Source organism: Xenopus laevis, chromosome 5S, assembly GCF_017654675.1.
Source record: "Xenopus laevis strain J_2021 chromosome 5S, Xenopus_laevis_v10.1, whole genome shotgun sequence".
Taxonomy (NCBI): Eukaryota; Metazoa; Chordata; class Amphibia; order Anura; family Pipidae; genus Xenopus; species Xenopus laevis.
In genome coordinates this window covers 126,184,201-126,201,563 of record NC_054380.1, presented here as the reverse complement: position 1 = coordinate 126,201,563, position 17,363 = coordinate 126,184,201, and the positions used below count along the sequence as shown (strand labels likewise).

The window sequence follows — 17,363 nt, the reverse complement described above, 5'->3', positions numbered from 1 at the left end:
CAGCTTTCATAAACCCAAGGTGGAAGGATCAGAGACAGACGCAGATTGGTTGTTGACAATGGCAATGGGCGAGGCCTCACATTCATCGTTCAATACACTGACAGAGTCCGGCTCAAGCAGGAGGTTTCAAGCTCCGCCCATTAACTACGCCACGCGAAGCCAACCAATAACATTCCTCCAGCTCCCTCTGGCCGGAGAATGCAGGCGAGAAAGTCATCAGCGGCTGCGCTACCCGTCGGCTCCTGATTGGCTAGTCCTAATAAGGTACCTTGAGGGGAGCCAATGGAAGGTGGACACGGCGGAAGACGATCGCTTAGCTATGTGTATGTGAGGCAGAGTGGGGCAGACAAGCAAGTGCCGGCGGAGGGGTTGGATCCTTATAGAAGCAGCAGCGGCGGAAGGGTATCGTGCCAGGCGCAGAGATGGCGAGAGCGTTTCTTGGTAAGAGACTGTTTTCATGTCACGGTATATACAGGCGGTTTCAATGGTTTCACTATATCTTCCTGAGCTCTGGCATCCCACGCCGGCCTGGGAGTTAAACATGAACTCAAGAGACTGGACATTTCCTATGCACTTATTTCTCATGATTCCCTTTCATTCAATGGCTGCGCAGCTTTTCTCTGTCCTGTCTCCATACAATCAACACATATACTGGCACCTTATGCATTTACACTCACTGCTGTGACCACAGGGTAATGGGCCCCAAACAAGCAGCATTTGAGGGCCCAGCTTAATAAATCATTATTCTTAAACATGTATGAACTTCCTGGCCCCTCCATTACTTCCTGGCCCCTCCATTACTTCTTGGCCCCTCCAGTACTTCTTGGCCCCTCCAGTACTTCTCGGGGCCCCTCCAGTACTTCTCGGGGCCCCTCCAGTACTTCCTGTGCCCCTGAACGACTTGGGCCCCCCCAGTACTTCTTGGGGGGGGGCCCTCGCAGTACTTCCTGGGCTCCCCCATTACTTAAGCCACAGGGTCAGCTAAAGTTACCCCCCATTCCCAGATACATGTAAACAAGCCCATTCTAATAAAGTAATCTAATAAAGAAAGCCATGTGTAGGGTCCTAGAGGTACTGACTGATAAGCAATTTCCATGTATTTGTATTAAAGTGCACTGCTTCCTAAAGTTAATGGGGCCCCTAAAATGAGTTTTCCGTGGGACCCACTATCTTCTAGTTACGCCACTGCTGAATCGCCCACACATTATATCGTGTGGACAATAATAAAAAAAAAAAATATATATATATATATATAATATCAAAAGAGCGAGGTGCACACCAGGAACCTTTAAACAGTTAAAAAATCTTTTCTTTATTTAATACATCTTTAAAAAAACAGGTCAACGTTTCGGTCTTTGCCTAAGACCTTTCTCAAGACCATACATACAACATTTAAAAAAATCTGTGAATAAATAGCTAAAACCAATTACACTCACCCAACCACGTGTTCTAGAATGACCCATGTGATCAGGATCACCACTCCCCTTATGGGGGCTGTGCTACTCATAAAAACCGTGTCAGACTATGGACAATATTGGTGCTTCCGTCAAACTAGAGCTTTACTTAAGCTTTTGGTTTGTCGTACGTGGGGAAATCTGACCAAACACTGCGTTTACGCATGGACGGCCATAGATCTGCCATTAGTACTGCATTTCGAGATGGGTTCACCAACAAGCCAGTGGCAAATCATTTTTTGGAGGCCGGCCATAGGTTACCTACATTTCGCTACATAGCCATTGACCACATCCCCCCACTTAGGAGAGGGGGTGATAGGTCAAAAATTTTGCTCCAGAGAGAGGTGTTTTGGATCAGGAAGCTGAACACTCTGGCACCGACAGGGTTAAAAAGACAAAAAACACAATTTCACCGCACAACAAAATATTTTTGACGCACATAGACTTTAATGGGCGCCTGCGGCGAATTTTTGATGAAACGGGTCAAATTCGCCCATCCCTAATACTGATCGCAAGCAGTTAGCCAGCACTTCCTGGTGATACTTTCTCTGCTGTGTTCAAACAATGCAGCAAGGGAAAGGATGGTACGGGGAATTCCTGTCTTCAGTCCATTATAACCTTGAGCAAGAACTCGTACAACAAGTCATATGTTGACACATGGTTTAGAGGGGTGAGCACAGCATTGTCCAACGTTCATCCTTTAAACACCAATTTTTTAGTATCCTGTAAGGAGGGACAGCTGTCTGGGAATGCTGGAAGCTGTTATTCGGCAACAGGTGGAAACTCACTGTTTGGGCCTCTCTGATTTATACCTTCAGGCTATATGGCCGGCAACCTGTACTTGCCCTTTATCAATACTGGGTTGTTTTTAATCTGTATCCGAGAGAAATACTTAAAGCGGACCTGTCACCTACACAAAAAAAGATGTATAATAAATGTCCTCTGCGAAGTAAACATGGAACACACATTCATTTTTTTTTTTTTTCATTAAAACATCCATATGTGTTATAAAGGTGTTTAAATATCTGCCCCGCCTCTATGCCTGAGGCAGTCAATTACTTTCACTTTCTATTCAGCAATTCCTACATGTCACTGCTCCCTCACATTCCCCATCCCTCCTCACATTCTAATTGTGTAGGGCACTGTGTATGGGTATTAGGTCCCCCATTCTGGCGATTACACAAGATTTTGGGGTGATACACAATTTGTCTTAATAACAGTGTCCACAAAATTGCTCCTGCCTGCTTGCTGTGATTGTATAATTCCAAGACTGATCAAAACCCCATTTCAATAATAAATACAGTGTAAGTAAAGTTTCTTTTGCTCAACTAACATGATAGAAAAGAATTTGAAATTATTTCTGAGGTTGACAGGTCCCTTTTTATATAGCTGCCGACAGACCGAGTCGGCAACTTATTGGTCTGTGTGTGGGGCCATCCGACGGGCTTTCCCGATCGATATCACGATCGAACGGGTTAAAAAATCCTGTCGGATCGCAGCCACATCTCTACATGTATGCGGTCCCGTGATCCGACCGCCTGTTCTCCTGCATTATGATCCGATCTTTGGGCCCTAGGGCACACGGTCGGATCAGCTCGATGTCGGCCAATTCAATGTGGGCAAATCTTTGGCGACATCGCCAAATGAGCGGATCTCTACGTCTATGGCCACCTAAAGAAATGTGTGTATATTTTTTATTGGCATGGAACTAAATATTTCCCCTGCTTCTTTTCTATCCGTAGGTGCAGTGGCCTGCACATTGATCTTGGCTGCAAGTGCCATGTACTCACCCAGCGACGATGTCATCGAGTTGACACTTAGCAACTTTAATAAAGAAGTTATCCAGAGTGACAGTTTATGGCTGGTGGAGTTTTATGCCCCCTGGTGAGTATTTGGCCTCTAACCTATGCAAGCACTGCTGTCGTTTGAAATGAGAACACATGATGGGGGGGGGGTCTACTAGGTGTGAACAGTGCTGAATCTGTTCTGTCTATTGGGAGCTGTAGTTCAGGATTAGTGTTGAGTTATCTAGTTAACATCTGTGTTTTACTGTTCTAGGAAACCCATAACAATGTGCCAAGCGTCACAATTGAGACAAACTATGCAGTTTCAGTGCAGTCCCACAAGACCTATTAAGAAAGAGGGATCTAAAAACGTTTTTTAGCATAATATAGAAAAATAATTCATTTTTTTTTCCAGTGGTTTTGCAAATGTAATTGCTATAGAAAGTAATATTTGGTTGCTCTGCAGGTTCTGACTCTTGTAGCAGTGTAACAAAAGCCATATGATTAACAGACCTGGAGGATAACTGACTTTTTGTTACATTGTTTAAAGACGGAGATCCAGAGAACAAGATAAGGATAAACACTGTGTTTAGATTCAGTTACATCTAATATTATTATGATTAACATGTATTTATAGAGCGCCAACATATTGAGCAGCGCTGTAAAGTAAATGTGTTTATACACCTAAATCACATGAATTACATACATAGAAATTATGAAGTTACATACATCACGACAATACAGGTAAAAAAGATGAGGAAGGCCCTGTGCAAAAGAGCTTACAATCTAAAGGGAAGGTAATAGTGATGCACCAAATCCAGGATTCGGTTCGGGATTAGGCCGAATCCTTCTGCCTGGTCGAACCGAATCCTAGTTTGCATATGCAAATTAGGCGAGGGAAATCGCGTAACTTTTCACAAAACAAGGAAGTAATGTTTTCCCCTTCCCACCCATAATTTGCATATGCAAATTAGGGTTCGGTATACAGCTGAATCTTTCGCAAAGGATTCAGGGGTTTGGCCGAATCCAAATTAGTGGATTTGGTACATGCCTAGAAGGTAATAAGACACAAGGTATGGGAGTGGGCAAGATCAGAATTAAGTGAGTGAGAGATGTGGTACTGTATGTGGTGTTGCATTTGGTAGTTAAGCAGAGTGAGGGTAGGCTTCTCTAAATAAGTGTGTTTTAAGAGATTTCTTGAAAGCAGAAAGGTTGGTAGAAAGTCGGACAGACCATGGGAGAGAATGCCAGAGGGGGGGGGGGGCAGCCCTTGCAAAGTCTTGAATGCGAGAGTGTGAGGAGGTAATGAAAGAAGAGTTGAGGAGCAGGTCAGTAGAGGAGCGTAGTAAGTGGTTGGGTGACTATCTAGAGATGAGTTCAGAAATGTAGGGTGGGGCAGAGTTATGAATTGCTTTGAATGTCAGGGTCATTTGTTTGAATTTTATTCTGAAAGGTAGCGGAAGCCAGTGCAGGGATTGGCAGAGGAGGAGCGGTTGGTGAGGTGTATAAACCTTGCGGCAATGTTCATTATGGACTGGAGAGGTGACAATCTCTGGCAGAGAAGGCCAATTAATAGAGGGTTACAGTAGTCTAAACGTGATCTGATGAGAGAGTGAATAAGAATTTTGGCGGCATCTTGGGTGATAAATGATGGTATTTTGGATATGTTCCTTAGGTGAAAGCGGCATGATTTAAAAAGTGACTGGATATGAGGAGTGAAGGACAGGGCAGAATCTAGGATAACTCCAAGGCACTGGGCTCTATTTTCTATTATTAAAAAACATATGGGGGCGGGGGCAGGTCCATCATACTGTTTGTAGAGCCCCAAACAGGTTGCCTAGGCTTGAGTGGCATTAACAAAGGCTTTTGTCTGCAGTTGGGTATATGTTATAGCTGTTTATTGGGTAAAGACATTACTGATGTTGGCAGACTTGTGTGTTAATGGTGCGCCTTCACATAGATGAAAGCAAGAGGATGTAGTTATGTTTGTGCTACAATTTTGTTTTTAATTGATTAAAGGTGTGGTCACTGCCAGAGATTGACTCCAGACTGGAAGAAAGCAGCTACAGCATTAAAGGTAATTTTGAATATTTTAAGAGAAGTAGCGGCCAAAAAAGCATGTTTTTATTTTGACTTGGAAAGAATGGCCTACTGCATGAGCCAAGTGGGAACATAAAGTGTGCTCTTTCTGTGTCAATTTTTTTTTCATATCTGATATATATATTAGCCAAAAAGATGACTGTCTCACAACACAGAGCACTTGGCAATAAATACACTTTATAGCCAAAGTATCCTGACACCTGCCTGTTGAACACTCTCACTACTCAACCAGTGGTATTTATATGAAACTTTTACCCTTCTCGGAAGGCTTTCCACTAGATGTTGGAATATTGTTGTGAGATTTCCTTCCATTCATGGGGTAAGAGTTTGGGCACAGATATAAGGCATGGCTCACAATCTGCATTCTGATACATCTCACAGGAGTTGTGGGGTTGTGTGCAGGCCAGTCAAGTTCTTCCAGTCCCATGTCCAAAAATCAGTTCTCTACTGGCCTGAGGTGCTGAAATAGAAAAAAGCCTTTCCCTCGCCACAAAGAAGTAGGCATGGAATTTTCAGGAATATCATCATATGATGTAGTGGTGCCTGTGTTGGCAGTGTCCGGGGGTGGTTTAAATAGCCAATTTCAGTAACAAGAAAGAGGTTTCCTCATAAATTTGGTCATACAATGTACTATTTTACTTTCCAGTGCCCAAAGCAAAGAATTAGTTAAAGGAGAACTAAAGCCTAACTGACTAGAAATATTGTACATTATGTTTTGAGCTTCTGTACCAGCCCAAGGCAACCACAGCCCTTTAGCAGTAAAGATCCGTGTCTCCAAAGATGCCCCAGTAGCTCCCCATCTTCGTTTCTGCTGATTCACTGCACATGCTCTGTGCTGCTGTCACTTACTGAGCTTAGGGACCCACTCACAATATACAGTACACATAGAATAGAAATGTAACCATATAAGGCTGATTAGTAATTAATACACATAATTACTACATGGCAGCACAGAAACCAGTGCAATTAGCATTATAATTTAATAATCAGCCCTGTAGCATCAGCTTATATTACAGGCCAACCTCGTTTTCTGCTTTAAAATTTGCGACGACCCCTAAGCGTCGTCTCTGAACAGCTGCTCAGAGCCCACTGAGCATGTGAGTGTTACAGACACTTTCCAAGATGGTGACCCCCTGTGACAAGTTTGAAGTCCTGGATCATTGCTGCTATTGACAAGCTCAAACTTTAGCCTCGTGCAATAAGTTCAGTAAATAAAATATGGCATTTTTAGCCACATTCATTTTTAGGGTTTAGTTCTCCTTTAAATGGAATGTAAAGGCAAAAAAATAAAATCCCATTTTTACTTTATTTAGTGAAAAAGAAACCTATCTCCGGTATATTAAAAAATGTCTACCGTTTTTTAAAAGAAACCTTACTTTAATGCAGTGTAATCCCCCCTTCGTTTTACTTGCTCTGACTGCTGCAGATAGGATAGACGGTCCCTAACTGCTCTGAAGGGAAACGATCATACTTTCAAAGGGTCTAGCCCCCACCTTACTTCCCAGAACTCGAGCAGCTTTGTTTGTTTCCCTGTAAAGCAGCTGGCGATTGGTATAGAGATTTGTATCCACAGACCCAGTGCAGTCTGCATATTCTGATTATTAGTCTGTCTTGCTGTAGCGGCTTCTGGCAGATATTATTTGACTTGTGTTATTTTGATAATTCATTACGTGCACAGTCTTGGTCTTGCAAAGATGTTTAACAAAGTTACAAGATGGTGACCCCCTGTGGCCAACTTTGAAAGCATAAATCATTTGTTTAATTAGGCTTGTGGTGCAGTAAGTTCATGTTTATTTTTAATATACAAAATACAGCATTTCTAGCATTATTTTATTTTTAGACTTTAGTTTCCCTTTAAGCAATTGCCTGCTGGGCTAAAAGTACAAAACTTACTTGGATTTTTTGTGTTTATTACAGGGAGTGGTGAAAGTCGGAGCTGTCAATGCTGATCAGCATCAGTCATTGGGTGGTCAGTATGGGGTGCGAGGCTTTCCAACAATCAAAATATTCGGAGCGAATAAGAACAAACCAGATGATTATCAAGGTATTTGGGACTAGTATATAATGACGGAAATGCATTTCATGTGAGTTTTTTTTAAAACAACCATAAACTACCATGAACCGAAATTCTACCAATCGAAACTTATTATAAAAATCGAATTTCTTTAAATTCTTTTGAATGTGATCGAATTCGATTCAAGTTTTAAAAACTCAATTGGAAAAAAACTTGAATGTCAGGAAGGCTGCAAACAACTCCAAATTGATCTCTGGACGTCTCCCATTGACTAAAACAGTAATTCGGAAGGTTTTAGGCGGCGAATAGTCGAATTTGAGTTCTTAAAGAGCCAGAGTAGGATAAATTTTGAAAATCGAATTAGAATTTTTTAAGAACTCAATGAAACTTGAATAACTCCCTAGTCGAATTTGACTTTTGTGACCATAAAAAAAAAATTTCTAATTTTCTAATTTCGAATTCAAATTTTCAATTCGACCCTTGATAAATCTGCCCCCTAGGCTAATGCTGATAAGTGATTTGCAAGACAATTGATCTAAATTCACAAAATATTATTAGCAGTTTCGGAGATATCCAGATTATAGACCAGTGTACTGTGCGATGTTTTTTACCCCTCGCATTAATCTCTGCATGTATTTTTTTGCAACTCTACGTAGGAGGGAGGACGGCCGATGCCATTATAGATGCTGCATTAAACTCACTTCGTTCCTTTGTTAAGGACAGGCTTGGAGGAAGGAGCGGTGGATCTGATTCAGGAAGGCAGGTAGGTTTCAGTGGTTGCACGCAACATCCATCACTGGGATTACAATAAATTGGATAGTCCTGTTCCTAACAAATTCTTATTTTTGAGCTTAGTATTTAGAACTGCAGTGTAACTGTTAATTGAAAAATATCCACCATTTATAGATGTATCAATATTGTTTGTGAGCACAAAGCCTTCCATCTCTACATTTCCATATCATAGTTTGAGATTCCATACTGTTCACAATAGCTGAGGACATTCCCAACTATTTCGAATCTGGGTTACTACAGGGTATAAATATTTGCTAACAGTTGAGATACAAAATGTCCAGCTTGTTTAAAGGAGCAGAATAAAAACTGGGTAAATAGGCTGTGCAAAAAATGTAATGTTTAAAGGCTGGAGTGACTGGATGTCTAACAAAACAGAACACCATTTCCTGCTTTGCAGCTCTCTAACTCTGAGTTAGTCACTTTAAAGGAGTTGTTCATTTTTGACGTAACTTTAAGTATGACGTAGAGCGTGATATTCTGAGACAATTGGCCATTGGTTTTCATTTTTTTTTATTATTTGTGGTTTTTGAGTTATTTAGCTTTCTATTCAGCAGCTCTTCAGTTTGCCATAAAAGCAACATGGTTGCTAGGGTCCAAAATACTCTAGCAACCATGCATTGATTTGAATAAGAGACTGGAACATGAATAGGAGAGTGTCTGAATAGAAAGATGAGTAATAAAAAAAAAGAACTATACATTTGCCGCCACACAGAACATTTTTTTTTTTTTTAAGATGGGGTCAGTGACCCTCTTTTGAAAGCTGTTAAGAGTCGGAAGAAAAAGGCAAATAATTAAAAAACGATATAAAACAAATAATGAAGTTCACTTGAAAAGAGACTTAGAATTGGCCATTCTATAACATATTCAACATTAACTTTAAGATGGACTACCCTTTTAAGGGGGGCCACATGGTACATTTCTGTTCAGTGAGTTTGCTCCTCAGCATTCAGCTCAGATACAAAAGCAACAGATGTGTCCCATATGGCCCCTCTCAAGTCACTGATTGGTTACTGCCTGGTAACCAATCAGTGGAAACCAAAAGAGCTGAAAAGCAGGAAGTAGTGTTCTGGCTATTATGTTACACATCCAGTCACTCCAGTCTTTATACATTACATTTTTGCCTAATTAACTATATTAGAAACATTTTTTATTTTGCACAGCCTATCTATTTAACCAGTTTTTATGTAATATTGAACAATTCCTTTTAAGCCAAATGTGTACAGAATGAAAGCATTGCATTTGTAATTTATAAATCGCCTCCATTAAACACTTGTTCTTTCCTATTTCATGATTACATTACCGTGTTTTTTTCCTACAGAGCTACAGCGGCGGCAGTGGTGGGAGCAAAAAAGACGTTATTGACCTGACCGACGACACATTTGACAAGAATGTACTGAACAGCGATGATGTGTGGCTTGTTGAGTTTTATGCTCCCTGGTGTGGGCATTGTAAAACGTAAGTGTGCCTTGTCTTGGCCAAACAAGATTGATTGAGGCATATCCCTTTCCTTAGAAATACAAAATTGACATACTAATCTTTAGATGCCTAACGCGTTAGGCTTTTCTGGGGGGGTCTAATTGATTTTAATTTGGCATAATAAATGAGAATTTTTTTTTTTGTTTTACTTAAAGGAGAAGTAAAGGCCGAATCTAAGTAAGCGTTATCAGAAAGGTCTATATAAATACACCAGTAACCCCTCAAAGTAATGCTGCTCTGATTCCTCTGTAGGGATGCACCGAATCCAGGGTTCGGTTCGGGATTCTGCCTTTTTCAGCAGGATTCGGGCAAATCCTCACTAACCTGCTGATTTATGTCATGTTTGCTTTTCAGTTTAGAGCCTGAATGGGCAGCTGCTGCCACTGAGGTTAAGGAGAAGACCAATGGAAAAGTAAAATTGGCTGCTGTAGATGCCACTGTCAGCCAGGTGTTGGCCAGTCGTTATGGGGTGAGTAGAACAATTAATGTTTATTGTGTAATTAGATGTCATATATGGGAATCTTAAAGGGATAGTGTCATGGGAAAATGTGTTTTTAGCGCTGATCCAGCAGAATTCTGCACTGAAATCCTTTTCTAAAAAGGGCAAACAGATTGTTTATATTTAATTTTGAAATCTGACATGGTGCTAGATATATTTTCCGTTTCCCAGCTGCCCCCAGTCATATGACTTGTGCTCTGTTAAACTTCAGTCACTTACTGCTGCACTGCAAGTTGATATCACCCCCCTCCCTTCTTCCCCCCCCCCCCAGCAGCCTAACAACAGAATAATGGGAGGGTAACCAGATAGCAGCTCCCTAACACAAGATAACAGCTGCCTGGTAGATCTAAGAACAACACTCAATAGTAAAATCCAGGTCCCACTGAGACACATTCAGTTACATTGAGTAGGAGAAACAACAGCCTGCCAGAAAGCAGTTCCATCCTAAAGTGCTGGCTCTTTCTGAAAGCACATGACCAGGCAAAATGACCTGAGATGCGCCTACACACCAATATTACAACTAAAAAATACTTACTTGCTTGTTCAGGAATGAAATTGTATATTGTAGAGTGAATTTGCAGTATAAACAGTGATATTTAGAAATAAAAACACACCATAAAAATCATGACCGAATCCCTTTAATCGATTTTCTTTGTCTTTCTCTCAAGGAAAAAAAGGGCTTCTCTTTAAAACAGGACAGAAGCAATACATTACTGCTTCTTCAAGTGGTTTTTTTTTTTTTTTCTGTCACAGATAAGAGGTTTCCCCACAATTAAGATATTCCAGAAAGGCGAAGAACCTGTGGATTATGATGGCGGAAGGACCAAGCCTGACATTGTCGCTCGTGCAGTGGATCTGTTCTCAGAGAATGCACCACCCCCTGAGATTAATGAGGTAATGCATACCTTGCCATGCTCCTATACAGGTATGGGATTCGTTATCCAGAAAACTCCGAATTACGGAATGGCTGTCTCCCATAGACTCCATTATAATGAAATAATCCAAATTTTTACCCTTTTCCCTTTAACATTAAAGCAGTAGCGTGTACTTGATCCCAACTAAGATATAATTAATATTTATCGGAGGCAAAAATCAGCCTATTGGGTTAATTGAATGTTTTCTACTAGACTTAAGGTATGAAGATCCAAATTATAGAAAGATCCAATTTCCGGAAAACCCCAGGTCTCAAGCATTCTGGATAACCGGTCCCATACCCGTATAATACTTCTTTCAAACAACACAGTTAAATTTGTGGAAGTGCACATTTTGGGGGCTCAGGAAGACCATTTAAAAAGCTTTGTACTACTGGATGCTTGTAGCCGTGATGCTTGGCTTATTATTATTATTATTATTATTATTATTTTTTTTTTTTTTGTGCAGATCCTGAATGGAGATATAGTAAAGAAGACCTGCGAAGAGCACCAGTTGTGTATTGTTGCTGTATTGCCACATATTCTTGACACAGGTAAGCAAACAGAACATTAGGACTTATTTTATCTTTCCATGAACTGCTAATTGGGAATGGCTCAGCAATATTCAATAAACAACAACACTGGCCACAGGCTTTTAGTAAAACATAAAGGTATTTGCCTTGTGTTTGAGACAATCCCCTTATACATTTTTTTCCCCTCTGTTACCCAGGTGCTGCTGGAAGAAATTCTTACTTGGAAGTAATGCTGAAGATGGCCGACAAATACAAAAAGAAAATGTGGGGGTAAGATGCAATACTTAGTGTTTGATTCATATAAACTTGTTTTTTAGTAGCGATGCACCGAATCCACTATTTGGGATTCGGCTGAATCCTTCTTGAAAGATTTGGCCGAATACAGAATTGACTCCCTAATGTACATATGCAAATTAGGGAAAGGAAAAAGTGGAAAAACAATCTTACTTCCTTGTTTTGTTATGAAAAGTCGCATGATTTCCCTTTCTACCCCTAATTTACATATGCAAATTAGGATTCTGTTCAGCCAGACACACGGATTCGGCCAAATCCGAATCCTGCTGAAAAAGGCTGAATCCCGAACTGAATCCTGACTTTGATGCATCTCTAATTTTTAGTGATTTAACATCGTTTAAAGTCCTGCTCTAGGTCTGGTTCCTGCAAAGCACTCCGGTTTCAAACTAGAGGGTCGGGTAGTGGGTTTATAAGGGGTCCTCCACCCAAAATCTGAAATTGTTTGTAACAAAAGGAAATATCTATTTTAAGCACTGCTATTTCGAAACCGTGTTTTGTTCAGTATATTTGTGGTGCTTTATGATTTATTTTTTTTCTAAGGTGGTTGTGGGCTGAAGCTGGCACTCAGATGGATCTGGAAACCTCACTGGGAATTGGAGGCTTTGGGTACCCTGCCATGGCTGCCATCAATGCAAGAAAAATGAAATTTGCACTTCTGAAAGGTTCCTTCAGCGAGCAGGGCATTAACGAGTTCTTAAGGTGAGTTCAAGGAGTGTGGTTGAGGAGTTTGCAAGATTCTCAATAATATAAAATAATATTTAAAGGGATTCTGTCGTGATTTTTATGATGTTGTTTTTATTTCTAAATTACACTGTTTACACTGCAAATAATTCACTCTACAATAAAAAATGTCATTCCTGAACCAGCAAGTGTATTTTTTTTTTAGTTGTAATATTGGTGTGTAGGTGCATCTCAGGTCATTTTGCCTGGTCATGTGCTTTCAGAAAGAGCCAGCACTTTAGGATAGAACTACTTTCTGGCAGGCTGTTGTTTCTCCTACTCAATGTAACTGAATGTGTCACAGTGGGACATGGATTTCTACTATTAAGTGCTGATCTTAGATCTACCAGTCAGCTGTTATCTTGTGTTAGGGAGCTGCTATCTGGTTACCTTCCCATTGTTCTGTTGTTAGGCTGCTGGGGGGGAAAAGCGAGGGGGTGATATCACTCCAACTTGCAGTACAGCAGTAAAGAGTGATTGAAGTTTATCAGAGCACAAGTCCCATGACTTGGAGCAGCTGGGAAATTGACAATATGTCTAGCCCCATGTCAGATTTCAAAATTAAATATAAAAATAAACTGTTTGCTCTTTTGAAAAATGGATTTCAGTGCAGAATTCTGCTGGAGCCGTGCTATTAACTGATGTGTTTTGAAAAAAACTTTTTTCCCGATGACCGTTTCCCTTTAAATCCAAACACATCCTAATATGGGACTTGACACTGCATTTTGTTGTTGTAATCGCCTTTGTGAAATTAAAATGAAATTCGCTTTATCACAGATCCTCAATTAGTTGCAGTATTTTGTAATCTAGTAGAGCCATTGCCTATACTGAGTGACGTTCTTGAACAAGTGTGTGTGCTCTTGATCACAGATTACTTTTTGGGAATTTATGACATTTCTTGACCATGTATTTATGTTTCTCATTTAGGGAGCTCTCTTATGGGCGTGGTTCTACATCACCTGTGGGTGGAGGAGCAATTCCTAAAATCAATACAGTGGAACCTTGGGATGGAAAAGATGGAGAGGTAAGGTTATACTTTAACTTCAACCCCCTGTATTCTGAAGCTTCGTTTGCAATCACTTCTTTGAAGGACAATTTAACCCTTTAGCAAAAAAACCCAACCCCCCACCCCATGTAGACCCCCTCGGCTTAACTGCCGCTCCGGGGAAATGTCCTGAACTTTTTACTTACCCCTCAGGCAGATTCAGGCATTGGAGTTCCACGCAGCCATCTTTTGGGTCTTCGGTAATCCGAGATGGAGACCGGCGAAGTGGCGCATGTGCAGTTGGAGCAATTTACTTGTTTGCGACAACTTCGCATGCGCCAAAATGGACGGAAATTGTCAAAGCGCCGGAAGATGGCTGTGGTGAACTCTCCGATGCTTGAATATGTGCCATGGGGTAAGTAAAAAGGGGCATTTCCCAGAGGGGGGCAATTAGGCTGGAGGGAGGGGGATCTATGTGGGGTGGGGGTTAGGGCTTTTTTTGCTGGGTTGAATTCTCCTTTAAATGTGAATTCAAACTGTAGTTTAAAAAAAACCCTCACTCTACAATATATAACTTAATTCCTGAACCAGTGTATTTTTTAGTTGTAATATTGGAGTGTAGGTGCATCTCAGGTCATTTTGCCTGGTCATGTGCTTTCAGTAAGAGCTAGCACTTTAGGATGGAACTGCTTTCTGGCAGGCTGTTGTTTCTCCTACTCAATATAACTGAATGTGTCTCAGTTGGACCTGGATTTTACTATTGAGTTCTGTTCTTAGATCTACCAGGCAGCTGTTATCTTGTGTTAGGGAGCTGCTATCTGATTAAACAAAAATGGGATAGACTAAGGGGCATATTTATCAAGGGTCGAATTTCAAATTGAGAAAACTTTGAAATTCGAATTCAAAAAGACCAATGGAAATTAAGTCTTTTTTTTTTTTTTTTTTTTTTTGGGTTGAACAGGTCAATTTTCGATCGAATAGGCCCATATTCGGCCGAATTCAAATCATACGAATCAAAGGAATAGTGCATTCGATCTAATTCAATGCAACGTTTTTCCCCAAAAAAAACTCAGATTTTTTCAAAGTCTACCAATTGACTCCAAATAGGTTCTAGGAGGTTCCCCATAGGCTAAAACAGCGATTCGGCAGGTTTTAGATGGCGAATGGTAGAAGTCGAATTTTTAAAGAGACAGTACATGATGAATTTTGATATTTGAATTTTTGATTTTTTTTTTTTTTTAAATTCGAATCGAATTTGGACTATTCCCTAGTCGAAATTCGAAATTTCACCTAAATCTTTGATAAATCTGCCCCTTACTGTTGGTAGAAAAGGAAGCCCTGATGATATATAAAAAGTAGAAAAATCTTTATTAGGACATAGTCAAGCCTATCTGGTTACCTTCCTATTGTTTTGTTGTTAGGCTGCTGGGGAGGAGGGGAGCGATATCACTCCAACTTGCAGTAAAGAGTGATTGAAGTTTATCAGAGCACAAGTCACATGACTGGAGGCAACTGGGAAACAGACAATAAAAATGAAATATAAAAAAATCTGTTTGCTCTTTTGAGAAATGGATGGATTTCAGTGCACTATTAACTAATGTGTTAAAAAAAATTCCGCCTCAAGAACTCTAGCGACCTTCCTAATATTTTAATTGTAAGAGTAAATGTTTGTGAATAGCGGGTGTCTCGCCTTTCAATCCCTTTTATTGGCTCATGAGAGATGTTTGTAAGACTGGAGCTTACCTGCAGTTTCCCCTTGTTGCCTTGCAGCTGCCAGCTGAGGATGATATCGATCTGAGTGACGTGGAGCTGGACGACATCGGGAAAGACGAGTTGTGAGGACACGGCAGCTCCGTGTGTCCTGTTGTTTCATCCCAATGTTTGGAGGGAGTTTGTAACTGTCAGACACCAGCCCATCTCTGGTTATCGGCTGAATACAGTGGTGCCCCCATATCTTCCTGTTTTTTCTTTTCTTTTTAAGATGAATTAACAAATGTGCACTCAGAGAGAGAAGGGTTTTATCAAGACCTACAGAGAGGCCTTCTCGGGAGAACACTGACAAATTCTGTGAATTGGTGTAACGGTGAATCTCATTGTATTCTCTTTAGATATTGAGGGGAGCTGCCGTCAACCTTTTGGGGGTGGGTTAGGGTTGGGGGTGGGTTAGGGTTGGGGGTGCTGGAGAATAAAGCTGTCGGAGTGTTTACTGTACTACCTTGTGGCCATTGAGAAGTGCATCGTGGCTGACACGGCAGTGAGTTTGTGTATTTTTATGTTTTGGGTATTTTCATTTGCAAATTGATCAGCCTGACTCAGTTTATGAATAAAATATTTTTTGACATATAGTGGGTTTCTTTCATGCGGGGACAACGTGCAATGAGAATAAACCACCCACAAATAAGCAGAATTTAACTTTTGCTCTCCAGGAGCTGCGGTGCAACTACATCTCCCACAACTCCAGGCTGTAACAGTCTAGTGCTGGAGTATCACACTCGTAGCCCCCCAGTCATTCCAGGTCACAACTCCCAGAATAAGGGTTGTTCACCATTGAGTTAACTTTTAATGATGTAGAAAGTGATATTCTGAGACAATTTGCAATTGGTTTTCATTTTTTATTATTTAACGTTTTTCAGTTCTTTAGCTTTTTATTCAGCAGCTCTTCAATTTGCATTATAAACAATCTGGTAGATAGGGTCCAAATTAGAGTCCTGCGTGGAACCAATTTCTTAGACCCGAACCGCAACCTGCATATTTACTCACTTTGATCCGCTAACCGGACCTGCAACTGCCTTATCCGCAACCCACCGACCACCATCAAACTGGAAGTGATGTTGCTGCAAACCGGAAGTGACATCATCAAAAATGGGCGGGGACCGAAACAAGTTTTGTAGAACTTTAATAGGAGTAAAATATAGACAAAAGTACATAAGAAATTTAGATGAGACGAGCAGCCCGCATCTAGACCCGCACCGCAGGGTGCCCACTTTTTTTGCCGGTGCCCGACCCGCTGCAGGACTCTAGTCCAAATTCCCCTAGCAACCATGCATTGATTTGAATAAGAGACTGGAATATGAATAGGAGAGGAGCTTACTAAAAAGATGAGCAATAAAAAGAAGCAGTAATAATAAGTGTGTAGCCTTACAGAGCATTTAGTTTTTAGACGGGGTCAGAGATACCCATCTGAAAGCTGGAAAAGAGTCGGAAGAAAAAGGCAAATAATTCTAAAACTATAAATAATGAAAACCAATGGAAAAGGGGGTTATTTACAAAACTTTGAATGCTAAAATCCTGAAAAGTTTGTGATTTATTTTTTTTTTTTTTTTAGAAAATCAGACTTTTAAAAATTCAATAACTTTTTTTCAGAATTTATTAAACCCCCCGAGGAAGTAAAAATCTGAATCTGAAAAAGCATAAGAAATCAGAGTTTTCGGGTGACAAATACAAAAAAAAAAACTTGAAAATCAGATTTTTTCCTGCAAAGCAAATTGTCAGAAAAATGTAATAATAAATAAGTGTAAAAAACCCGAGCGGAGTTTGTAGCAGAAAATGTTGAGGTAAAATTGGACTTTGTAAAGGCAAAAACCCCCATTTTTACTTTCTTTAATGAAAAAGAAACCTGACTGTATGCAGTGAAATTCTCCCTTCATTTACTGCTGTGGATAGGAATTGTCAGATGGTCCCTAACTGCTGAGCAGGGAAACAATCATACTTATGAACAGCAGGGGGAGTCCCCGCCTTACTTCCCAGCCATGCAGAACTCAAGCAGCTTTGTTTATGATGATCCCTAAGCAGCCCAGACCA

The 17,363-nt window shown here is 40.5% G+C and overlaps 1 protein-coding gene across 1 annotated transcript; it reads left to right on the top strand.

The window, feature by feature from the left end:
• The first annotated feature begins 349 nt into the window (after nucleotides 1-349).
• Nucleotides 350-15,905, top strand: pdia6.S (protein disulfide isomerase family A member 6 S homeolog). The gene is given in 13 exon segments (NM_001086836.1): nucleotides 350-441; nucleotides 3,197-3,338; nucleotides 5,258-5,315; nucleotides 7,256-7,382; nucleotides 8,009-8,115; nucleotides 9,463-9,599; nucleotides 9,975-10,089; nucleotides 10,873-11,013; nucleotides 11,500-11,584; nucleotides 11,761-11,833; nucleotides 12,398-12,556; nucleotides 13,505-13,601; nucleotides 15,333-15,905. Coding segments are annotated over 13 exon segments (1,329 nt in total). The 5' UTR covers nucleotides 350-422; the 3' UTR covers nucleotides 15,402-15,905.
• Nucleotides 15,906-17,363: the final 1,458 nt, after the last annotated feature.